This window comes from Chrysemys picta, chromosome 3 (assembly GCF_011386835.1).
Source record: "Chrysemys picta bellii isolate R12L10 chromosome 3, ASM1138683v2, whole genome shotgun sequence".
NCBI lineage: Eukaryota > Metazoa > Chordata > Testudines > Emydidae > Chrysemys > Chrysemys picta.
In genome coordinates, this window is record NC_088793.1 from 129529836 (window position 1) to 129556556 (window position 26721).

Sequence of the window (26721 nt, forward strand, 5' to 3'; positions counted from 1 at the left end):
TAGCTCTGGACTGGAAGCCATGAGCTACTGGGTCTTAATACCAGCATTAACACTAGCTACTTCTGTTCCCTTGAACAGGTCTGTTATCTTGGCTGCTTCAGTTCCCCCCTATACAATGGAAAGGCTCTGAGTGGACTAATTGGTTCTATATATTCTTTGTTGTTCAGCAATGGGGCTGGCTGCTTTGGAAGTAATGCAAGCTGTGCAGCGGACGTGGGCAAACTCAAAAGTTCGAATGAATGGGAAAACCAGATTGATGCAGTGGAGAGATATGTTTGACATTGCTGTGAAATGGCGAAGGTAATGCTTAAGAGAAGAGAGCTACTAAGCCTTATCTTGTGATATTGATGTAAGTTCCAGTTAGTGGAATTTAAGACAGACTGAACAACTGCAGGCTTTGTACTAGATGTGGAGGCAGATCTCTTTGGAATCTTAGCCCCTACTGCTTTAACTGCATCCTCACTTATGGGCTGGTCCACTGTGCAGTGTTTGCAGGGATTTTCATAAAGGGATGTTTAACAACTCTTCATCCAAAGGAGGAATACTCTTGCAGGTTGAGGTCTCCTTGGTCTGCACTTGGCAGAGATTAGAGGCACTGCACTTTTTCACAAGATGAATTTGAAAAACTGAAATAAATAAGTGTTTTAAAGGAGACGGGGGTAGTGGGATACGAATTCAGCTAGCAGAATAGAGGTTGGTTATTGTAAAGTAGTTTAGACTTTCTTCACACGCAAAGGACTCTTGCATTGTATTTTTTTCCATCAGTTAATCCATTTGGGGAGGGAAGTCCATTAAATAGTATGACCACTACTGAGTTAACTGTAGGAATCAAAAAGATTTGGTATGCAGAGCATGCTTTAAAGTTCCTTTTTATAAAGAAATTTCTGGGCTTTTTTTTCTGAACTTTGCAAGGAAGAATAAAAACAAGTTGATCTCTTGTGATGACATGCATTGTTTTTAAATGGGAGCCTGAATCTAACCATCTTTCTAGCCTCTGCTTTCAATTTTACTTGTTCTCAATAAGGTAAAAATAACTTGAATAGTAAGACTATTTATTTTTGTTGTAAAAATTGTTAACAAAATTTATACACTACATCAATTGCGTTATTTACAAAAATCTTACATTTTTTTTCACCGCTTCCGCCAACATACTTCCCCTTCCTGGGAGTTGCAATTCAGTTTGAAGAACTTTGTTCTAGATTACTGTTTCAAATGCAGTCCAACTGATGTCCATTTCTCAGAAACTTTTGGTCAAGGCACAATAATTAGCACCCTTAGTGACAGTCTCAGCAGAGATATAAATGAGAATCAACTATTTCATTCTTTTTTGAATGATTGGCCCATGGATGTCACTCTTGGCACGTGTGTGTGTGTGATTGGATTCTTTTAAAAAGAACAGGAGTACTTGTGGCACCTTAGAGACTAACAAATTTATTAGAGCATAAGCTTTCGTGGACTACAGCCCACTTCTTCGGATGCATATAGAGTGGAATATATATTGAGGAGATTTATATACACACATACAGAGAGCATGAACGGGGGGAGTTGTCTTACCAACTCTGAGAGGCCAATTAAGTAAGAGGAAAAACTTTTGAAGTGATAATCAAGATAGCCCAGTACAGACAGTTTGATAAGAAGTGTGAGAATACTTACAAGGGGAGATAGATTCAATGTTTGTAATGGCTCAGCCATTCCCAGTCCTTATTCAGTCCTAAGTTGATTGTATCTAGTTTGCATATCAATTCCAGCTCAGCAGTCTGTCGTTGGAATCTGTTTTTGAAGTTTTTCTGTTGTAAGATAGCCACCCGCAGGTCTGTCATTGAATGGCCAGACAGGTTAAAGTGTTCTCCCACTGGTTTTTGAGTATTATGATTCCTGATGTCAGATTTGTGTCCATTAATTCTTTTGCGTAGAGACTGTCCGGTTTGGCCAATGTACATGGCAGAGAGGCATTGCTGGCACATGATGGCATATATCACATTGGTAGATGTACAGGTGAACGAGCCCCTGATGGTATGGCTGATGAAAAAATTTTCAATAATTTCCATCCCACGAAAGCTTATGCTCTAATAAATTTGTTAGTCTCTAAGGTGCCACAAGTACTCCTGTTCTTTTTGCGGATACAGACTAACACGGCTGCTACTCTGAAACCTGGATTCTTTTAGTTCTTAGTGTCTGTTAGGGCCATGCCTGTGCTGTAGATGGCTGTAAGCCGCCCACCCCACCCCCCACACACACCTGAGGGCCCAACTGTCCCTCAGTTCCTTCTTACTGCCTGTGACGGCGAAATGAAACTCTTGTAATGTCCACTCTTTGCTCTGTGTGTTGCTAGTGTGAATTGGGATTATAGTTGGTAAAATGCATGTTGATTTAAAAAAAAAATTGCTTTGTTAGGTAGTCCAGATAGACTGGACACCCCAACCCCCAATAAAGGGTTGCTAGCAACATGGCAGAAGCTAAATCACCAGAATTCATTGCTTATCCCTTGTGTGATGCTTTGATGTCTATGAATCATGAGTGCCTCTGCCCAGGGCCGGCACCAGCGCAGCAAGCAGGTGTTTGGGGTGGCCAACGGAGAGGGACGGCACATCTGGCTCTTCAGCGGCAATTCGGCGGCGGGTCCCTCAGTCCCTCTCGGAGGGAAGGACCTGCCACCAAATTGCCGCCGAAGAATGAAGCAGCGGCGGTAGAAGTGCTGATCGCGCCTCTTCTCCCTGCCCCCCGCACCCGTTTGCTGCTTGGGGCAGCAAAAACATTGGAGACGGCCCTGACTCTGCCTAGGAGAGGGACCCATCCCTGGGTGATGTTCTGTATGTTGCTCCTTCTGTGCATGCACTTAGAGCTAGAGCAGCCTGCTGGAAGCAGTTCCTCCTTCAGAAATTGATACAAGCCTCCTCTGACTCAGAGAGGAAAGCTACTGCCCAGCCTCAGACATCTGTAAGTCTTGCTCCATTAGTGCCCTGATGAGCTGAGATTTCAGTCTGAGTTTTTAGGCCACATCTACTCAAAGGCCCCGTTTGTCTGCCATTATTCTGGCATTGACGTCCTCTGGTGGGCAGGAAAGAACATGGTTTTAGGGATGAGCAAAGCACAGGTCACCATCTCTGGTGCCTAGTAAGTTGAGGCACAAGAGTCGTCATGCTTCTGATTTGTGTTGCACTCCATCTAAGAGCCAGAAGCCTGTTAAGGCCCCTTCTGTTTCCCAGGTACTGACCACTAAGCGAGCAGAAGTGGTACCTACTAAATATGTGGACTGCACTTCTCTTGGTACCAACCTTACCACTGAGCACCTTAGAACACAGAGTCTTGGCACCAAATGCATCAGAACTAGAAGCCTTGTACCTTCCGCCTCAGTCTTGGTTGCCTTGAAACAGTGTCCAGCAGTACCTGCTACCTTGCTACCAGCTATCTTGGTACAAAGCATACATGGTGCCAAATAGATTTGGTGCTGGAGTCACCTTTCCTTAAGAGCGTGACGGTGGTGATGTCCAAACCACCAGCTTCAGAGTTACTAGAATATCAGGCTAAGGAGGTATTCCTGGTACTGACCTCTCCTTCAGAGGCAGGGCAGTCCCAGTAGAATGGCCCCTTCCCTTGGAGGAAGTATATTACTCCTCCTCCTCCTCCTCCTCCACCTCTGAACATGGTAGGGACTCCTCTCCCACCCATTGCTCTCAACTCCCTGGATAGCACAGTGGGAATTGGGAAGCTATTCTAAAGAAGATTCCTTGAGAGTAGCAGAAAGAGACCTGGGAGTCATAGGGAACATCCCTCCTGGAACCCCTCCATGTGCTGTTCACACCGCAGTGCATACTATGGCTAATGCAGTAGCAATGAGAAAGGTCATCATAGCTTCACTACCTGGGGAATCCCAGGGGGTTCTAGACAACAAGCAAGGACTTACCATTTGAGGGCAACAAACTTTGGCCCTCCACTCCTTTAAAGACCTACGGGTAACTCTGTACTCTCTGGGCCTCTTTTTTCTGCCCCAAAAAGAAAATAAAAAAGTCAGAACCCTTATTCAGACAGCACTTCTCTGTCCAATATTGTCATCAGCCACAGAGGACTTCAGAGCTACAGAGGAAGAGAGAGAGAGAGTCCACTGGAGATGGCCCTCTGTCTGGTCTTCTGCTGCCCCTCAATCTGAGGCTTCCACCAGTCAATTTCAAAAGCTTGGTAGAACCATCAGAGGATACTTTAGACCCCTCCCTGCCCTTTCCACATCAACATGGCAACTGCCTCTTTTATTTCCAGGAAGGTTGGGCTAGAATCATCTTGGACCAGTGGGTCCTACAACTGGAAGCAGTGGAGGAAATGCCCTTAGAATTTAGGGGCAGACATTTTTATTCCCATTACTTTCTCATTCCAAAGTACCATTAGTTGGTGACCCATCCTGGATTTTCAACATGCCAACAACTTCATTTGCTGTTTCAAATTCTGGATGTTCATTTGGCCTCCATAATTTTCTTGTTAGATCCTCAAGGCTGGTTTGCAGCTCTCGACATGCAAAATGCCTGTTTCCATACATCCATTCATCCAGCCCATTAGATATACCTCAGATTCCTGGTAGAAACATCTCACTAAATGACCACTGTGGCCCCCTCATCGCTGTAGTGTCTGAACATGTCAGTCTTTAATGTATTTATCCTCACAACACGCACATGAGGTAAGGAAGTGCTATTATCTCCATTTTACAGACAACGAACCAAGACACAGAGAGACTAATTGGCTTGCCCAAGATCACACAGGTAATCTGGCAGAGCAAGGAGTTAAATTTAGGGCCTCTAATTCCTAGGCTACTGCCCTAAACACTGGACCATCTATCAGTGAGTCCATCACTACCAGTACAGAGTTCTGCTTTTTAGTTTTCTATAGCACTGAGGATGCTCATCAAGTACTACTACAGACTCTGGCTAAAGAACTGAGAGACAATGGGGAGGGATGCATTAGGGCATTGACATGACCCCAATCGATATTAATGGCCAGAAGAATCCAGTCTCATGCACATGCTCACCAAAAGCTGGAAGTCATGTGGACAATACATCCTGAAGAACCATGTATGTTTGTAACTGTAGACAATACTTTAGTATTGCCTAGAGTCCTTAACCAAGTCAGGACCCCATTGTGCTAGACTCTGTACAGACATGAAGTAAAAAGACAGTACCTATCCAAGAGAAGTTAGTCTAAAAGACAAGATATATAACATGGATGAAACAAGTGGGAGAGGGGGGATGTAGTAACAATAATATGAAAAGGTTTTTATCCTAGACTGGCGGTGTGCACAATTATTAGGTGTAACGAGCTAATAAGTAGCAGTAATCTGTTACTGTTATTAAATGTAAATCTACCCCCAAATAATATTTGAAGCATACCTGTCGGGCAATATTGGGGAAGCTTGACCTCCCACCACTTGTGCTCCACCTGTTCTTTGGATAAATGGAGGACTTTGCTCTTGAGCTAGTGCCCCCGTTTTAGCAGCCCTACATGAGAAAAGATAGGGAAGTGAAGTTACTGCCCTCTTTTTCTTATGGGAAGTGGTTCTCGGATACCAGAGGAGGATACAAGTTGCTAGGTTAGAGCATGTGTTAAAATGAACCCACAGAAATTTTTATTCCTGAAAATATTCTTGTTTTCCCTTTTGTATTAGGTAGTTAAAAAAAAGCTATGAAAGATTGCAGGATACTTTGCAGCGATTTACTCTGCTAGCAAAGAGTTAACTATTTCAAACTGTCTAGCTGCATTAGTGAGAATTTTATGAACTGCTTTCTTCCTGTTACAGAAGCTGATACACATTTCAGAAAAAAAAAAATCAGCACCTTGTTTTATGATCTCTGAATTCAAGCTTTGCTTAAAGGCATTGATGCATGAACCAGCTTCTCAGAGCCATAGGTTACATCAGATGGCAGCACAGGTTGGCAGTTATGTTTAAGATGAAACTTTAGAAATTTTCATACCTGATATTTTCTTGATTTAAAATATGACCTGTAATAAGACTTCTTTAGGTGCACAAATTTTAACAGGGTATTTCTTTGTAGGATAGCTGATCCAGACCAGCCCGTGCTTTGGTTAGACCAAATGCCAGCTCGAAGTCTTAGTAGAGGCTTTAATAACCACATCAATCTAATCAGGTATGAAGTTTTTGCCTAATCTTGTTTGCATTAGGAATTGTGCTAAAATATGTAGGCTGTTCGTGAACTATTATAGCTGACAGTGTTCAGTGTGTACATACTATGTAATGTCTAACGTTTTGACTGTTTTGTTTTTAATTCTAGTAGAGCTTTTGTTTATTTTTCCACTCATTAAAAAACCAATTATCATCTCTCATGATTTTTTTTTCACCCCCTTCTTTTTTCTGAATCTAATGTTTTACATTATCTTTATTTTGGCGAGAGATAAATAGGTCCCAAAAGATAACTTTTCATTCTAGTTTTTAATTCCCAAATTAAAATACCTACTTCATATACCTAAGATTAAACCCATTGTCATTGATGTATTTTCCACAAATGCTACTCCCAGAAGGCAATACTGCCAGCTGTAATTGCACAGTACTAGGCAATCTGTGTTTCCTACTTTGTAACCATCATCCATTAGTAGTATTTAGAGGAAATGTTTCAGCATGGAAAGGTTAAAGACACAGGTGTCAAAATACCTAAGAAGCTGAAAGATAACTGCAGTTTCAGAAAAAGGTTCAAACTTGAAAAATTCAAATCATTGTTGTACGTTCCTCCTTCTTCATACCATAAAACAAGATTCTGTATCGCAAGCATTACAGCTCCACCTACCACGAAACAATGGAGAAAGGAGAGACATGTGGCAAAATCACTGTCAGTCATGGATGGAGAGTGTGTGTACGCTCGCAAATATGTAGCCATGCTCCCATCTTCCTTTATGGGAAGCAGAATCCTTGTTCAGTCCTGCTACTTTTATTTCTAACCCTGTTTTTCAGTGTTACTCAAAAAGAAAAAAATTAGAAAAAGAACTTTCTACAAATATTTTACAGAAAGAATTACTGACGTTTAAAGCTCTCAGTGCACAGGATGATAGTGTTCTTTCTCTCTCTCTCGGCAACTCCTACCATTTCCCATTCCACAGAATGGAGCCCAGCCATCTGACGTTTTCTCTGGGGTATGCAGGTACAGGTTTGGCTGAAACTCTGATGTAGCTCAGTAACTGCCTTGTAGGGCCAGATACATTAGCTGTTTCCAGCTCTTCAGGGCCAATGTTGTGCTCAGGCTTCTGTGTTCTTCCTCTCAAATTAAATTCTGCTTCCTGGGCCCCAGTCTTCTCTTGACTTCTGCTTTATCCTCCTCTCTCTCCCATTAAAGATGTAGCAGAATCCAAACACTCTTCATTCTTAAAGGGTGGAGGGCAATCCCTACCTCAGGCCATAACTCATTACCTGTGTTTTTTCCTCAATATGGGAGATAGCGGGAGAAGCGGAGCTTGAACCTCCAGCTTTGGCTTGCATCGTCAGTAGAAAAAAGAGAACTCTAAGGAATGCCCTACTTTTGCTAGTGTTATTAATAGTGAGGAAAGAGTGCCTACTTTGCAAAGGCATTTCTCTGTCCCTGACCTTCAGTTCAGTAACCCTGCTTGTCTCTCAGTAGTCTAAATATTTCTTATACCTTTCTCTCATCAGATAACACTAGCAATCCTATAGTTTGATGTTCCAACAAGTCTAGTGAGTCCCTGTGAGATATCTAGGCTGTACTTGTACTGAAATGGGTTACTGTCTCTTCATAAGGTGCAGGACCAGACTGAATCAATTTCTGACCTTTCCTTTTGGCCTGACCTGTGCTCCTGGGTCTGTACCATGGCTTGAATAATACTATAGTGCTTTCTTGACAGAAAGATTGTAATCCAGGTAGGGATATTAATCAGTTTGCAGGGGCCTAAATCTTCCCAGACTAGTGAACCTTCACGCTTCCCCATCACAAATTTTGACTGCATCCTTTCTGAGTCCAGGAGCCCACTTTCTCCTTTGCACACTACTGAATTCCTTTCTGAGAATAACCATTTAATCTGGGATTGAATGAGGCATCTGGAGAGAGTAGTAGGTAGTGGTAGCTCTGCCTTCCATCCACTCATGACATCAAAATGAGATATCACTTGCAATAGATTGTGCAAATCTGCACAAATAGGATAATCCCTTCTTGTGTGCTTTAATCAGCCATGAAATAGTTTTGAAATACTGCTAATTCGTATATCATAACTAGGCTTCAGAATGAAAACCTTGTTGAGATGAATGGGATCATTTCACACCTCTGGGCTGTTGTTTCAGGCACACTTAAGCATTGGTTTCTGTTCAGTTTATATATTGAAGGTTATTTTCACAACCATAAAGGCTAGAGGCTTACTCTTTATCAAGCTTGGATTCTTGAGCACAAGATAGCAGGCTCAAAAAAGTAGTACTAATTTGCAGAGCTGCATGAACTAGCCCAATTTGATTTCTGTATATGGTAGTTAGATGAACAAAAAAATTGTGTAGGTTGTTTCAATGAGTACCAAGAGCAGTAAGTGGAGGGAGGGGATAGCTCAGTGGTTTGAGCATTGGCCTGCTAAACCCAGGGTTGTGAGTTCAATCCTTGAGGGGGCCACTTAGGGATCTGGGGCAAAATCAGTACTTGGTCCTGCTAGTGAAGGCAGGGGGCTGGACTCGATGACCTTTCAAGGTCCTTTCCAGTTCTAGGAGATAGGATATCTCCATTAATTTATAAGTTTGATTGCTTGCAGTAGAGCCCATAGTAGACTGCTGGGAAGCTGGAGGTGAACCAAAATTACCTCTTTTTTCACACTTTGATTTGCAGGATAAAGTACGTGTTCTCCTGGGAATGGAGAAAAGGGTTTGGAAACTTGTTACCTCCACTCACTTGATTCCCTTGCATAGTTATAAAAGATCAGGTCAGACGGTGCTCAGCCTAGTCTCATAGGATCCCTTTGTCCCATACTGTCACCTATTGTTTCTGTACATAATAGTCCTTTTGTTAGGTCCATGCTAACGATACCTTCTTTGCAGGGACTCCTTTATGCAAGGTCCAATTCCATTCAACAGTTCTTACTACTTGAGTCTGTCATCTTGGAGGATGATAAATGATGGTTTCTGCATTAGATTTTTTTCCTTGTAGAGGCTTAACGTCTGGAAAGTACCAGAAAACTTTCCACCGTAGTCTTTTAGTCACTCTAATTTGGAACATTTCTGTTGGGTGGTCCTTTGGGAACACCTGACAAGTGTTTACAAAGTCTTTTTACTTGATCTTCTTAGGGTTCTGTAAGGGTGTAGGGCTTAGCATTCTTAAGGTGCAGATATTAAGCGGTCGTTTCTACTCTTCTGAGTCAGTATAAGAGTGCCTTTGGCTCACTTCCATCCCGTTATAAGGTTATAAGTTATCAGATCTTACTTTGCCTTTTTGAAAGTCCAAACTTTTGTTTTCATGGGCAAAACGAGGATTTGAGACCTGTTCTGACTGATGAAAGCTGTCAGTATTCTTCCAAATATATGTTGAGACACCCACTACTACTATCTGTTCTTGGGAATTCTGAAGAGGTGGCAATGCCTATCAAGTAGAGGGAGTTGAGGAACAACAAACAACTCTTGAGTCACTACCTGATGTCTTTCCTTATTCATTACCACTCCTCACTGACTAGATCCAACATCCTTTTAGGCTGACTTTGATATCTGAGTTCTCCAAGCTACCATTCAAGGAAATCCTGTTTTCTTATTTTTACTCCTTCATACTTCTGCCTGTTGTACAGAAAGCTTTTGTGTAGGATGGAATAAGATGGGACGTACAACAAGGGCAAATCGTATCAGTAACTGTTTATCATCTATTCTCTTTCCCTTTATTTTCTAACATACACACTTGAATATTCTAATTCTGATCAGTGTTTATTCCCATTGAGGTAAATTAAAATCAGTGGGACTGTGTGAGTAGTAAGGTGTGCAGCACAAAATGAGTTAAGGTGCTAGAATCAGGCTCTGAATAATTATAGAAAGAGGATAGAGACTATAAACACATCTCCTATGATTGACAGTGGTTTTAGCCTCCTGGTATATGTAGCTGTAACATTTGCTGTATAAAATCTTATTTTGTAGACTGGAGAACATGAAGGATTCCTACAAATGCAATAATGGTACGTAATGTTCCCGTTGAAGGCATTATGTATGGCTACAATCCTGACAGGACTCTTTTGAGAGTTTACAGGCTCATACCTAATGTTCAAGGAAGAAGGCACCAAGTCAGCTGTTTGTTTTGCTTGTGAACTGCTGATTACATATTTAATTTCCTGGAAGAGCAGTAGAGTGCAGTATTTAGATAGCAACTAGAAATGAAAATGTTCTTGAAAATGTCCTGGAGTTTGAAACATCTGGTGTCTTTCTAAAACACGTTTCCATATAAAGTTATTGCACTCCACTCATTCTCCCCCACCCTTTAATAATAATAATAATAATAATAATAATAATAATAATAAAAAAAAGTGAATACTTGATATTTTGCAGTGTCCTTAAGATATTCCCCCTGCTCTGAATCAGGGTTCAGTGAATCATCCCAGAAAACTTTGATTTAAAAAAAAAAATACAATTTTATGTGTGGGATTTAGGGACAGTTAATACAAACACATCCATGAGAAGAGGATACTTAAGTTGTTTAGAACAGACATCACAATCACATACCAGTGCTCAAAGTAAACCAGTTACAGTTAGGATTATCAGTCCCTGCATTTATCTTCACATATAAACACACACAGCTTTCTACCAGGGTAAATAGTTGTATACAAAAAATATTTGCAAATCCAAATTGGTAATTGTGGTACTTTTTTTTTAAACTGTACACAAGAACACTGGTGGTAGTGGGGGAGCACCCATGAAAAGTAGCTTGTTGAAAAGCAGCAAGAGATTCTACAAGTCCCCTGTTGAAAATAAATGGCTTGCTTATTTATTCAGACAAACCTCTGATTAAGCTTCCACTACTCTTCCATACACTGCTGTATAGAAATCACATATCATGCTTTTATGAACACATACATGTTAGTTATGAAGTGGATTATCCTAGTAAACATTTTAAAAGTATTTTTTATTTATCTTCTATCTACAGGGGACAAGTCATTAACATGAGGTACCTGGAATATTTTGAAAAAATACTTCATTTTATCAAAGACAGGATCCTTGTTTATCATGGGTAAATGGTTTATTTAATATTTTTTCCTTCCTCCTTCAATATCAGTTCAAATTTATATTATATTCATAGGCCATACAGAAAGTCTGGGGAAATATTTTCTTAAAGTTCGAGTACCAGCCATAACTGTGCCCTCTTACCAATGGGAGAAGCTCACTAATTGCCATATGAAAGAAAGCAAAGTAATCTTCTCTTTTACATATGAATGATAATAGTAATTCAAGTAATTAACATTTAAGAGTACCTGTACCCACCCTTCTGGCCTTTATCAGGCATGGGTGGATCCTTAGCCCTGTCTTACAAGGGAGGGTGTGTTTTGTTCAAGGTGGTCATGGAAAATGTTGATTCATACTCCAGGTTACGGAAGTATGAATTAATTAATTTTTCAGACCGATATTGGTGGTTGATGTGTGAAGCCTATGGCAGGGTGGGAGATGTGGGTATGGCTTTGTATGGATTATCTGTGGAGGGTAATATATAGGAAATTGTGATCTTTGACAGGTATTACGAAGGCTGGGAGTCAGTGTTTTCAGCCCTTATAAGTGAGTGTGATCTGTAGTTTAAAAAGCCACCTTAAAGGCTTTTCTCTGGAATAGTGAGGTTTGGAGAAAGTTAAATGGAAGGTGATTAAGGAGAAAAGGAAGATACTTAACATTGCTGTTGGACTATAGAGGATATTTTCAGACTTCCTGACAAGTGAATTAGCCTCTGGGAGATAGAGCCCGATTCTGGGAGACTCACGGTGAAACTGGGAGGGTTGGCAACCCTAATTCAGTCACAGAAAGAAAATCATTGGGTAAAAAATGTCTTATTGTATTGTTTAATTTTCACCCCCTGACCAAATGGGAAGAGCGGGGAAATTTGCCAAGGGAAATGCAGTAGAATATAATGTAGTAGTTCACTCCATTGACCATCAGAAATGGTTGGTTACATTGAAACTAGATCGGGGTCGGCAGCCTTTCAGAAGTGGTGTGCCGAGTCTTCACTTATGCACTTTAACTTAAGGTTTCGCGTGTCGGTAATACATTTTAACGTTTTTTAGAAGGTCTCTCTTTATAAGTCTATATTATATAACTAAACTATTGTTGTATGTAAAGTAAACAAGGTTTTAAAAATGTTTAAGAAGCTTAATTTAAAATTAAATTAAAATGCTGATCTTACACCGCTGGCCCACTCAGCCTGCTGCCGGCCGGGGGTTCCATTCACCTAGTTCGGCAGCGGGCTGAGCGGGGCCTGCAGGACCCCGGCTGGTAAGGGGCCGACAGCTGGAACCCCAGACCGGGGGTGCAGGTGGGAATGTGGGGGGTGGGTGCAGGAGCTCCCGTTTGGTGCTCGGGGTGGGGATGTGGAGGGGTGCAAGAGTCAGGGCATGAGGTGTGGGGGGTGCGGGAGTCAGAATGGGGGCTGGAGGTATGTGAGGGGGTGCAGGGGTCAGGGCAGAGGGCTGTGTGTGTGCAGGGGTCAGGGCAGAAGGCTGTGTGGGGGGGGGTTCAGGGGTCAGGGCAGAGGGCTGGGTGTGTGTGGGGGGGAGGTTTAGGGGTCAGGGCAGAGGGCTGGGTGTGTGTGGGGGGGGTTCAGGGGTCAGGGCAGAGGGCTGTGTGTGTGTGGGGGGGGAGGTTTAGGGGTCAGGGCAGAGGGCTGGGTGTATGTGTGAGGGGGTGCAGGGGTCAGGGCAGAGGGCTGGGGTGCTCGGCTCCTGGGGGGGGTTAACGGCAGGGGGCTGGAGGGGATATGCCCTGTCCCCACCTCTTTACCCAGGGCCCTGTCCCCACCTCTTTACCCAGGGCCCTGTCCCCACCTCTTCTCTGCTTCCTCCCCGGAGCAGCGAGCATGCTGCAGCTCGGCTTGGCTCCGCTCCCCCTCCCCCTCGCAAGGGCGATCAGCTGATCGGTGGCAGGGAGAGGAAGTGGGAGGGGCAGGAAAGCACCACGCTGGGGGAAGAAGCGGGGGAGGAGGGAGCTTGGCTTCCAGCATGACCAAGCTTCTGCCTCCTGCTCCCGCAGGAGAAATCGGTGGGCAGGGGGGCTGAGTGTGGCCAGGACCCCGGCAGGCAGCAGCGTGCCATCAAAAATCGGCTCGCGTGCTGTCTTTGGCATGCGTGCCGCAGGTTGCCGACTCCTGAACTAGATGGATGTTTTGAAAAATGCTAATTTGTTTGACCATTGTGTTGCTGTATGTTAAAATTGTTGCATGTTTTATTTTAGTGCTAATAATCCTAAAGGTCTGCTAGAAGTTAGAGAAGCACTGGAAAATGTACATAAAGTAGAAGACCTTCTTCCCATAATGAAGGTAAGTTTTGCAACAACCTTCAGCTCATGTGGATAACAATTTAAATGGACAGTTGTATGTCTAATTTAAAATGAACAACTATAGGAACTATGGCTATATTCTAAAGAATTAATGTACTAATCAAAATAACTGCAAATCTGCTCATCTAAGGCTTGATCCTTCCCTTAGATGCATGTGATGTGTATCTGAGAAGACTTAATCCAATAATTATTTTTAATTAGCAAAAGGAAAATATGCCTGTTAAAGGGAGAAAAAAATTCTATGTACTGGTTCCTTGAAGCCAGCCTTCCTAGCGATAAGGATTTTTATTTAGAACCTGAATGACTGGCTCACATAACTGTGTAAAACATAATTGAACAAACGGAAGAAAAGAGTTTATGGAGTTGGAGTTCATGGAATATGGAACATTTTTTCAGTTCAGGGCCACTGATTTGAATGTGGCCCAGAGCAGTAATGAGCAAAAGTAGTTGCCTGTTGGCTGATGGCCAATGTATAATGAATTGGTGACTTCTACTCTGATCTAGTGGAAAAGTACCAGAATCACCAAACCCAACTCCCCCGTCCCAATTATTAGGGTTTAGTTCTAAGATTTTTTGAATAAATCTAATGTTGGATGAGTCAGATGAGTATTTAAATCTTTGGGAATATGGCAAGAAGGGCTTGATTTTAAAGATTTTTTTTTTTTTAATGAACAGAATATAAATAAAATATTCAGACTTAAATAGTTTGGAAAGGAACATTCACACCAATCAAAGCAGGGTAATTCAAACTGATCAGGTATAGATGTCTTCACAGAAGCTTAAACACTGCTACCTAAACTTTCTGTGTGGTGCTCTGATAAGTGCCATACATCATGTCACCTCCAAGTTACTTTCTTAAAGGATATATTAAGGATTGTCTGAGGGTTAGGGCAGTTTAAGACCACACCTTTAAAGCCCTGTCAGCTCTCAATCTCCAACCCAGTGCTCACCTTTTTTTTTTGAGTGGATATCAGTAAAACTAAACAAAAGCCTGGGAAGGAAGAATAGAAAGATATTTGATTGTCCTGTACAACACATTATGATATTGGAAATCATAATGTAAGGCCCTCAAGCAAAATGGATGCCATTTTTTGCAGAGGTGCTTGACAAAGGGAAATGTTATCAGCTGATTTTAAAACACAGATTAGTACAGAGAGATGACAAAAATGTATAACTATTTAAGGGACTATGAATGATTTAGCTAGCAATAAATATCTCTTCCTAAGAACTGGTAGCAAATATTCTCGGTCTTCAAAAAACTGATTTTGATCTGGTTTGGATTGCATGTACACCATTCTCAATTGTACATGTCACATTGGAATGCTGTTTCTCAATAAAAGCTTTTAATTTTTTTAAAAAATGAAATCCCATTGGCCAAAACATAATTCCATGGATCATACTATTATATTTTAAAATACATGGTTGCAAAAACCATTCACTCAACAATGGAAATGGAGCAATTGTCTTTAATGCTGCATGGATAAATTGAGAGAGCCGGTTAGTATTTAAGTGGTCTGGTTGTTCAAATAGGTGGGTAACTTTGAATAGAACTTGTCTTTTAGTTTTATTTGAATAAAGTTATTGTGGTTTATAATTGACATATTAGTTATGGCCTTTGGCTTCTATTTTAAATTTAAATCACTATTTTTTGGCTTTGCAAAATTTGAAAATGTGTTTTGTGTTTTTCCTTCTGGTGAGGAGAAAAATATGCAAAGGATGTTGAATGAGATTGGCTAACAGTTAAAAATTGTGAGCTATGTTCTGGAATGCAATTTAGAGTAATTCATGTACTTACAAAGTATAAACCTAAAATACAGACTCTACAACTCTTATTACTGTTTTCACATTAATATGCCAAATGGTGAATATCATATTGGGGCTTGGGAAAAACATTTCTCTGTATAGTTCTAGCTTAGTCTTTTTTTATTTAAATTTTTTATTTAGGAGACCATAGCTGCACTAGGTATCTCTTGTTAAAACTGTCCTCTAGAAATCTGTGTTACAGAACAGTGGCTAGAAAGCTTGTCCTTCTATATTTATTCTAATATATTTCCTTTTTTTCTGAAAGCAGTTTAACAGTAAAACAAGAGATGGGTTTACTGTAAACACAAAAGTCCCTAGCCTCAAAGATCAAGGGAAAGAATATGATGGATTCACAATTACAATAACGGGAGACAAGTACGTTTGCTTTAAAAATTCATATTTTTAATCTAATCTTTAAGGAAATGACAATGAAGAAATGTTGAAGTATTATGAATTATCAATAGCAATTAATTTCTTGTTCTAATGGCATTTTGTACTTGTGTGATTGGGCTCTTTGTGTAGATGACTTAGTTTCTCTGAGTTTGGAAGTGGTTCTCAAGTGTGCAGTGTCTCAGCCGACAGTGACCCTATTATTCTGTTGAATGCACATTGAAAAGTTTTATCCTTCATAATAGTATCCACAAAATTCTGATCAGCAGAACTGTATGGCTGACAGCTTGGTGAATCAAAGCTGTCTCCGTTCAGATAGAGTTAAATGTTTTCTGCTCTGAGAACTTTTCAGTCTACTTCATAGACCATAAAAACAGATCTGAATGCTCTGAATCAGAATGGATTGGAAACCACCATCATAGTGGATCCATTCTAAAAGTGGGGATGGATAGAACAGGGGTTTTTGGCCTTCTCACTTTACTGAGATTTTTGAGTGTTTTGTGATGCTTCAGGCAATACTGTACAAGTTAGACTCATGTAATTCCTAATTGGTAAAGTGTAGTGAGGAGGCATTGGGTCCATTACTGGTTGAGATAGTAAATACCCCCTTTGAGAGGCAAGAAGCTAGCACTCCTAAAGAGTGATTTTTAAGCCCATGTTCTCTATGGTCCCACTACAACAGTATGGAATTGATAATTTTCTTAGACATTCTTTCCATTCAGATTACTTAGGGAATCTAAATTCTACACCATCATTTAAAGTGTTCTACAACCTACTGCGGACATCTTTAGTGTGGAAGGTAGACATTTTACTGCATCCCAGTGGATTTTTCCCTTTTGAATTTTAATCTCTAGACCTTCTGCACATTCGTAATGGGATGATGCACAAGATAGTTTCATTATATTGGGAAAATATTTATCTGTGTGAAACTGTCACATCTATGAAAATTCAATCACAAGTGTAAAATTTTGGTAAGAATCTGAATAGTTCCACATGCAGATCAAACAGTACAATTTTGTAGTAATTAGCACTAATTAGGAAACAATTCCATTTCTGGAGTTTCAAAGTTAACAAAACAAACATGCTGTGGATTCTAAACAAATAAAACAGACTGAAATAGAAAAGTACCATGAGAGAACATAAGAATGGCCATATTGGGTCAGACCAAAGGTCTATCTAGCCCAGTATCCTGTCTTCTGACAGTGGCCAATGCCAGGTGCCCCAGAGGGAATGAACAGGACAGGTATTCATCAAGTGATCCATCCCCTGTCGCCCATTCCCAGCTTCTGGCAAACAGAGGCTAGGAACACTATCCCTGCCCATCCTGGCTAATAGCCATTGATGGACCTATCCTCCATGAATTTATCTAGTTCTTTTTTGAACCCTGGTATAGTCTTGGCCTTCACAACATCCTCTGGCAAGAAGTTCCACAGGTTGACTGTGTATTGTGTGGAAAAATACTTTTTTGTTTGTTTTTAAACCTGCTGCCTATTAATTTCATTTGGTTGCCCCTAGTTCTTGTGTTGTTTACCTTCTCCACACCAGTCATGATTTTATAGACCTCTATCATATCCTCCCCCTTAGTCGTCTCTTTTCCAAGCTGAAAAATCCTAGTTTTATTAATCTCTCCTCATATGGCAGTCATTCCATACCCCTAATAGTTTTTGTTGCCCTTTTCTGAACCTTTTCCAAGTCCAATATATCTTTTTTGAGATGGGACGACCACATCTGCACGCAGTATTCAAGATGTGGGTGTACCATGGATTTATAGAGGCAATATGATATTTTCTATCTTATCTATCCCTTTCTTAATGATTTCCAACATTCTGTTAGTTTTTTTGACTGCTGGTGCACATTGAGTGGATGTTTTCAGAGAACTATTCACAATTACTCCAAGATCTCTTTCTTGAGTGGTAACAGCTAATTTAGACCCCATCATTTTATATGTATAGTTGGGATTATGTTTTCCAATGTGCATTACTTTGCATTTATCAACATTGAATTTCATCTGCCATTTTGTTTCCCAGTCACCCAGTTTTGAGATATCTTTTGTAGCTCTTCTCAGTCTGCCTGGGACTTAACTATCTTGAGTAGTTTTGTATCATCTGCGGATTTTGCCACCTCACTGTTTAGCCCTTTTTCCAGATCATTTTAAATTTCTTGTTTTCATATTGTGTGGATAAAAGATTTTTTTCTGAGTAACACCTCTGAAAAGTTACAAAGACAGACAACTTGGCAAAAATAGTAGGTCAAGTAGGGCTCAAATTTAGTTATGGTAAAACAAATATCCTTGAAACTCAGACATTAAGCAGTAACGTCCTATTAGAAGGCAAAAATATTGAGAGTAGAACAGTTCATATACCTGTGCAGCACTATGTTAGCCAACAGAGACCTTAAGAAGAAAGTGATATCAGGGATAGAAAAAAACAAGGCATCTATTGCATTTACTAAACTCAACAGCATATGGAAATCAAAGATGTACGGCACCAAAACAAAACTAAGAATTTTCAATTCAAACCTAATCTCATTGCTAACATACAGCTGAGAGAGCTGGAGATCTACTAAAATGTCAAACCGAAAACTAGACACATTTGAAAATAAATGCCTATGAAAGAGTCTGGGCATTGGTTGGAAAGACTTATTCACCAGTGAAGAGACTTGAGAAATCACCAACTGGCAACTCATTTCTACCAGAAGCAGAAAGAAAGCGTTGGACGTGTTTGAGGCATCTACTCTTGGTGGCAGCACACAGACTCCCTCAGGAAGCTGTTAAGTGGAAACCAACTGGTATGAGGAAATGAGGGCACCCAAGAGAAACCTTAAGAAGAGCCCGTAGGAGAAAGGGCAGGCTAGTCTATCTCAATACCAAAGAGCAAATTGAAGGAGCAGCAAATTATGGTGGTTAATGGGAGAGACTGGTTTCCACCCTGTGTGCCAACATTGGTGCGGGAAGGGTGTAAATGTAAAAATAAAACTTTAATGCTCTGTCTAAAAAAAACCCAAAGCCTCTAGACTTCCTTCCATCAAAATATTAGCAGTTATTTGCAATAAAAAAATTGCAGATTACACCTACCACTTTGTCAGTAAGAATATTAAAATATATTCTCTGTTTCTATTTCAACCTCAGTGCTTCTCATTTGAGTGGGCAGCAGATTTGTTTTCTTGCTTTAAGTAGGGGTGATATGGGAGAAGGTTTTGAGGGAGGGAAGAAATATTAGTCTGAACTATCCTGCATTTTTGCACCTCTTTCAAGTATTTGATTAGTGTCTTTAAATTTATTCAAATAATCTTTTGTATTAGAGTTGGGAACATATTATTTTCAGTGGAAACTCAGACAACGGAAGAAAGAACACAATTGTATCATGCAGAAATAGATGCCCTATATAAGGATCTAACAGCCAAAGGAAAAGTACTAATTCTATCTGCAGAACTTGGGGTAAGGTTTTTATGGAAACAATTAATTCATGCTAGCTTCAACTTCAAATTTTGTCCGGATGTAATGTGGGTAATTAACCGTTGGAATACTTACCAAGGGTTGTCGTGGATTTTCCATCACTGGCAATTTTAAAATCAAATTGTTTTTTGCTGTTTTTTTCTAAAAGATATTCTCTGGTTCAAACAGGAATTAATTAGGGAAGTTCTGTGGCCTGTATTATGCTGAAAGTCAGATTGGATGATAGCAGTGGTCTCTTCTGGCCTTGTAATCCATGAATCCTTTATATAATTAATTTTTAATATCTATACTATCATTTTTTATTTTTGTCAAAATACAATCCAAAATACAAATTTACTGTGCATTGCTCTAATATTCAGATTTTTTGGCACAGTTCCTAAAGAAGTAATAAAATTCACCTCATACAGAAATGCTACTAGTAAGACGAAATTAAGTGAAAGGTTTCCATTGTTTAAGGGTAATCTATTAAGTTGCTCTGCTTTGCTAAAGTAATAGTTTAATTCCAAACACACAGCATGAAATGTTCCATAATAAAAATGCCATTATTATTTTTTTTTATCCTGGCTTGCAACCACTGCATATTATTACCATGATGAGCACTATTTAATGTTATTCATAGACTGGTTCCTGACGGCCAGTTTTAAATTGAGAATTGACATAAATACATGACAAAACAATAGAATTGTTTTCAGGTTGATTGCATTCTACCTGAGAAGCTGGCTGTACTTTAGATTTATCAGGATCTTTGACATAGCATAATGCCTTAGTGCTGGGTGAAATACAATGCTAGTTTGTTGTTCAAGCTAATTCCTTAGCTTGACCTTTTTGAGTTACTTGATCTTCCAACGTTCACAATAGGGATGGTTCAATTTTATTGAAACTTATGATATATTTTTCTTTATTTAAAAAAAAACCCACACCTTAGGGTTGAATATATTGTATCATTACTTAATGGAGGATATTACAAAGTGCACTAACATTCTTATATGTTTCTTCATCTCATATCTGTACACTAAAGTATTTTTTGAGCTCCTGCTTGCATTTTTTTTTATCTAGGAGGCAGATGCTGTGTGCAATCTAATCCTGTCTTTAGTTTATTACTTCTATAACTTAATGCCACTCTCAAGAGGATCCAGGTTAGTGACTGATCTTGTGCATTATCTCTCCATCTGCTATTCTATTTTAGTGTATATGGGATTGTTTATCTGCTCAGTGGATTTGTTAATAAAGGGACTTGTGATAAATTGCAGTTGTTTCTCATGTGTTTCTAGGGTCTCTTATTCTGATGATACTGATAACATTCCTGATGCTGTAGCCCTCAGGAGACTGAACCTTTATTGACCACTGTGGTCTGAGGCTAATCAATATTAACTAATTAATCAATCAGTAAACAATCCATCAATAAGGCTACAGAACTACAGTTCCTCAGTATCTGAATCCCCGATTTTTACGAAGGTGTCAGATGTCTGTTTTTATCTCTAAAAAAAAAAAATATCGTGAAGTGCTTTTTTAATTTTTAACTGAGGAGTAAGAAGTTGAATTTGTATAATGTAAAATAATTCCAATTGAAAAATGTTACGGAAAGAGACTTGTTGCTCTTTATTTTTTAGTGTGATAGCTTATTCGGTGATCATGGGAGCACTGATGGCAAGTGGGAAGGAAGTAGCAGGAAAAATACCAAAAGGAAAGGCAAGTTCTACATAAAAATACACTGGCTCAACCTAGATAACAGAAGTGATACATCTAAGTATGGAGAAGCAGCTGAAGGAATAAGCAAGGACTCAGAGTGTGTGTATCAAGTGTTTGTCCATGCTTTACCATGGTGGCTTACAATTTTATAGTGTTTTTTAGGATTCATTGCTTTTTGTGTTTTTGTGGATTCTCAGATGACAACTGTGTGATATATAGTATATTTCAGCATCTATTGTTAGCCCTGAGGCTGCAGCTGTTCCCCTCCGATGTGGACCTTTTATAGTAATCCATGCCTTTTATAATCTTGAGGCCAGATCCCAGTGCTGACCTCCAACTTGTGGTTCCCCTTGAAGAAGTCTCTGAAGATTCAGCTTGAGCAAAATGCAAATCTTATCTCTGGAGTGCAATGGGCTCTTATGGGCATGCAATAGTAGTGTTTCCTCTTTGCTTTCAGATGAAGTTCAATGTGGTTGCAATTTACAGAATTCTGAAACACATTTATATGAAAGAGCATCTCACCCCATCTTCTGCCATAGGAGTTATGTATGATCTGCTGAATTACCTTTGCTGTTGGTTCTGGAATTTAAAGTGAAGTTCTTGTCTGAAAAGTGACTATGTAAAAATGATACCACCTCACTCATCAGATCTGTTCCTTTTGTGTAGTTAGTCATAGCTGCTGACTTTACTGACAAAAATAAGCTGCTTTGAGAAGTATCTCTAGGGGCCACACTTCAGGTGCACATGCACCTCTCGAGACTGGGACCTCAATCTGGTTCTCAATTACAGTAGAACCTCACAGTTATGAACACGTCAGAAATGGAGGTTGTTCGTAACTCTGAAATGTTTGTAACTCTGAACAAAACCTTATGGTGGTTGTTTCAAAAGTTTACAACTGAACATTTACTTAATACAGCTTTGAAATATTACTATGCAGAAGAAAAATGCTGCTTTTAACCATCTTAATTTAAATGAAACAAGCACAGAAACAGTTTCCTTACCTTGTCAAATCTTTTTTTTAACTTTCCCTTTTTTTTAGTAGTTTACATTTAACACAGTACTGTACTTGCTTTTGGGGGGGGCAGAGGGGGGGTCTCTGCTGCTGCCTGATTGCATACTTCTGGTTCCAAATGAGGCGTGTGGTTGACTGGTCAGTTCACAACCCTGAGATTCTGTTGTACCTTATGAAACATCCATTTGAACCTATGGAAGCCTGTTCTCTGTTCCATTTATCTATGAAGATGGCCTTTTTAGTAGCCATCATGTTGGCCTGTAGAGTTGGGGAGATTGGTGTCTTGATAGCAGATCCTCCCTTTACAGTATTCTTCAAGGATAAGGTTTCTTTACATACACATCCTAAATTCTTACCTAAGGTTCTCATGGAGGTTCCTTCTTTGCCAATATGTTCATTTTATCAGTGTTTTTCCCAAAGCCACATAACTCTCTGCAGGGGCCTCTTTTAATACCCTGTGTGTTAGAAAGGCTGTGGTCTCCTACTTGGATAGGACAAAGCAATTTTGAAGGTTACCCAGGCTGTTCATCATCGAATAGATCCAAGGGATCCACAATTTCTGCTCAAACACTATCAGGATGGATATCTGGATGTATCACTTGTTATGAGACTGCAGGCTTTCATCCTCTTCAAAGGATGATAGCACATTCTACCAGGTCACAAGCAACATCCACTGCTTTGCTTAAGAACATACTAGTGTCTGAGATGTGTAGGGCTGCTGCCTGGGTTTTTGTACGTACATTTTTGAAGCTCTACTCTTTAATCCATGCCATCAGATCCAATGCAGCTCTGACTGCTGCAGTACTAGCTTCAGTTCTGGACTCCGTTCCAAAGCTCGCTCCTCCCTTTGGAAAAACTGCTCAGAAGGCACCTGAAGTGGAGCACTCAGAGACACTACTCGAAGGAGAGGAAGAGGTTACTCATCATGTGCCATAACTGCAATTTTTTGAGATATATATATCTCTATAAGTACTCCACTACCTGCCCTTCCTTCACCTCTGCTTTGGATTGTTCTATGTGGACATATTTGTGTGGAGAAGGAACTGAGGGTGGTTTGCCCATGCATCCCTACATTGCCTCCGTGTCCAGCACGAGGAGGCTTTTAGGGCGTGTGTGCAGGCTGAAGGGGCACTGCTAGAGTATGAACCTCTCATCAAGGACTCGAGAGATGCATGTGCAATGGAAGTTGAGCACCTATAGGGGGACACAACTTGGACAAATTGCAGTTACTGCACAAGGTGAGTAACCCCTCTTTTTACTGTTAACACTGTAGAACCAATTCAGCTAAGGGAGAATGAGCTGGATTCTATTCCTCCTTTGAAACCATTGAAGGAAAATTATATTATACAGGTGTAACTGATAACCAAGTTTGGCTTGCAATACCTTTTACTGGGGATGAGGCATGAAAAAGGAAGTATAGAATCTAGCTTCTCTGTTCACTATTGATGAGTTTAGAGGGCTGATAGCTAGCAAGAAAAAATTGAGCTCATTCAGTATTGAAAATTGACAATAAGCAGAGAACAAATAAGAATGGCCATGCTGTGTCAGACCAGTGGTCAATCTAGCCCAGTATCCTGTCTTCTTACTGTGGCCAGTGCCAGATGCTTCGGAGGGAGTGAACAGAACAGGGCAATTTTGAGCAATCCATATCTTTTCATCCAGTCCCAGCTTTTTGCAGTTTGCAGTTTCGAGACATCTGGTGCAAGGGGTTGCATCTGTGACCATCTTTTGAACCCCCAATTATACTTGTGGCCTTCATAATGTGCCATGGCAATGAGTTCCACAGGTTGATTTTGTGTTATGTGAAGAAGTACATCCTTATGTTGTATTAAACCTACTGCCTGTTAATTTCACTGGGTGACCCCTAATTCTTGTGTGTATGTGAATGGGTAAATAACACTTTCTCCACACCACTCATGTTTTTATAGACCTGTCATATCCCCTCTTAGTTGTCTCTTTCCCAAGCTGAAAGGTCCCAGTCTTTTTAATCTCTCCTCACATGGAAGCTGTTCCATACCCCTTCTCTGTACTTTTTCCAATTCTAATATATCCTTTTTGAGATGGGTAAACAGAATTGCACACAGTATTTAAGGTGTGGGCGTACCATGGGTTTATATATTGGCATTATGATATTTTCGGTTATCTGTCAGTTTCCTAGTGGTTCATAACATTGTTAGCTTTTTTGATTGCTGCCTCACATTGAGCAGATGTTGTCAGAAAATTATCCACAATGACTCCAAGATCTCTTTCTGGAGTGGTAACCGCTAAATTAGACCCCATCATTTTGTATGTATAGTTGGGATTAGGTTTTCAAGTGTACATTTCTTTACACTTATCAATGCTGAATTTCATCTGCCATTTTGTCGCCCAGTCATCCAGTTTACTGAGATCCCTTTGTAACTTTCGCAGTCAGCTTTGGACTTAATACAAAGTGACTTGAGATAGTTGTCTTTAGATTTTGCCACCTCACTGCTCATCCCCTTTTCCAGATCATTTATGAATATATTGAACAGGTAGGTTCCCAGTACAGATTCTTGGGGGACCTTGCTATTTACCTATCTCCACTGTGAAAAAGGAAACAAAGAATAAATGGTCCGATCTTTTACTTATCCATGAGAGGACCCTCCCTCTTATCCCTGACTGCTTAGTTTGCTAAAGAGCCTTTGGTGAGGGACCTTGTCAAAGGCTTTCTAATAATCCAAGTACACTGTATCAGCTGGATCACCCTTGTCCACATGCTTGACACCCTCAAAGAATTCTAATAGAACCTCACTGCCACTTCTAGTCACTTCAAAGTGAAATGCATTTTGAACTTTCCATATCCAGCAGCAAGTCTTTCTCAGTGGAGGGCCAATTACTAATCTGTTCTCTTCAGCAATCCATCAGAGCATGAATTTGGTAAGCTTCAGGGCAGAGTGCAAAATGTATTTTTCTGACTAGTTTTTTTATTCTTCTTTATGAGAAGAAATAGGGCAGTGGTGGACAACCTGCGGCCCGTGGGCCGCACACAACCTATCCGGGTAATCCGCTGGTGGGCCGCGAGACAGTTTGTTTACATTGACCGTCCACAGGCACAGCCACCCGCAGCTTCCAGTGGCTGCGGTTCGCCGTTGCCGGCCAATGGGAGCTGCGGGAAGCGGCATGGGCCACAGGGACGTGCTGGCCGCCACTTCCTTCAGCTCCCATTGGCCAGGAACGGAGAACCGCGGTCACTGGGAGCTGTGGGTGGCCGTGCCTGCGGATGGTCAATGTAAACAAACTGTCTTGCGGCCTGCCAGCGGATTACGCTGATGGGCTGCGTGTGGCCCACAGGTTGCCCACCACTGAAATAGGGTATTGCACTTTGACTGGCCTTTATTGATGTGAAGCTGCCCAGGTATCTTGGCTGTGTTTAGTAGTATACATGTCAAAATTACAAAACAAAAACAAAAAAAACCCACCCTTAAATCATAGTTGTTACTAATGCTAAATTGGAGTTCAGAAATATGTAATGGGAAGAATTAGATTAATGTAAAATGCTAGAAAAGCCCAATATTATCCCAGATTTCTGGCATTACTGAATTTTTTCAGTAGGCCATCAACTAATACTACAGAACAAACATCCAGCCTTCCAATTTGTATTTGTTAATGGGGAATATAATCTATTGTTTTAAAACCACCCTTGATTTTATAATTTTATGGCATTTAATCACTAGTGTCCATTAATTCTGATTAAGACATAAGATATGCTAGATTCCACTGCAAAAGGATGAAAACGGTGACAACCCAGGTACTTATCTAATTCCACGGGTTTAGTTTTTCTTAATAGATTAGGAAAAGCATTGTGCCTTCCCATGGATGTGCTAACAATAAGTTAGCATTTTTCAAAATGCCATATTTTCTTACTCCTTTGTAATTATTTGTTGATGATCTGTTTTGTTTCAGTTGGTTGATTTTGAAGCCATGACAGCACCTGGTTCTGAGGCTTTTAGCAAAATAGCCAGAAGCTGGATGAATCTCCAAAGGTAAACGTTTTGTCAAAGAAAAAAAATTCAAAACTATTATATGCAGACTTAAACAAAATGTATATGTGTATGTAAAACAAATATGACCTGTGATAGTCCTTAGTAAACCATAAATGTTAAGATGATCATGCTTCCTGTGAGCCAGTTTATTGTACGACAGCCTGTCATGATAAAATTCACTCTAGTGCAGAGGGCATGCACAAGGCTATATGTACCAATGAAAATCCACTTAATGCCTATGCTACAGGTTAATGTGGTACATATAGCCTTGCATAGACCCTCTGTACTGCGGTGAATTTCACCATTGGTCCCCAGCAGGATACTAGAATTCAGTCTGTGTTAAATTGTTTAAACTGTAACTTAATACAGATTTTTTTTAAAAAAATTGCCACCAACTAAATACCCTATAGCACCTGCGCATAGTAAAATTAGTGACTTTCAATATTAAGCTTAAATAATAAGTCATGGGCCTGCCCAGCAGTCTAGGAGTAGTACAGCAACTCCTCACTTAACCTTGTAGTTATGTTCCTGAAAAATGCAACTTTAAGTGAAACGATGTTAAGCAAATCCAATTTCCCCATAAGAATGAATGTAAATGGGGGCGGGGGGTTAGATTCCAGGGAAATTTCTTTTTGCCGTACAGTACAGTACTATAGTTGGGAGATGCCCCCGCCTTACCCCACACAGGCACAGCCCACTGGCACTGGAGACAATGAAGCAGGCAAGGAGGCTGAAGTTGCTGTAGGCTGGGAGAAGTACATTGTGCAGCAGCAGCGGTAGCTTCCCCCACTCTGCAAGCACCAGGGATGGGGGGGCTCAACCCTAGGCCCGCCCACTCCACCCCTTCCCCCAAGTCCCCCCCCCTTTACTCCACACGCCGCGTCCT

The 26721-nt window shown here is 40.5% G+C and overlaps 1 protein-coding gene across 15 annotated transcripts in view; it reads left to right on the top strand.

Annotated features, from left to right (window-relative positions):
• TTC13 (tetratricopeptide repeat domain 13) overlaps positions 1–26721 on the top strand; it is a 74946-nt gene that overhangs the window by 45628 nt on the left and 2597 nt on the right. For 3 of the 15 annotated variants that reach the window (XM_042848329.2, XM_024106506.3, XM_065590487.1), the window contains exons 14-22: positions 168–300; positions 6036–6128; positions 11094–11177; positions 13379–13463; positions 15552–15661; positions 18977–19112; positions 20187–20266; positions 20741–20819; positions 25756–25835. In XM_042848329.2, coding sequence (XP_042704263.2) covers positions 168–300; positions 6036–6128; positions 11094–11177; positions 13379–13463; positions 15552–15661; positions 18977–19112; positions 20187–20266; positions 20741–20819; positions 25756–25835 — 880 coding nt within the window. Of the gene's footprint in view, positions 1–167; positions 301–6035; positions 6129–11093; positions 11178–13378; positions 13464–15551; positions 15662–18976; positions 19113–20186; positions 20267–20740; positions 20919–25755; positions 25836–26721 lie in introns of those variants that run through there. The other 12 variants (XM_065590486.1, XM_008169757.4, XM_065590489.1 and 9 more) reach the window with 8 other exon arrangements.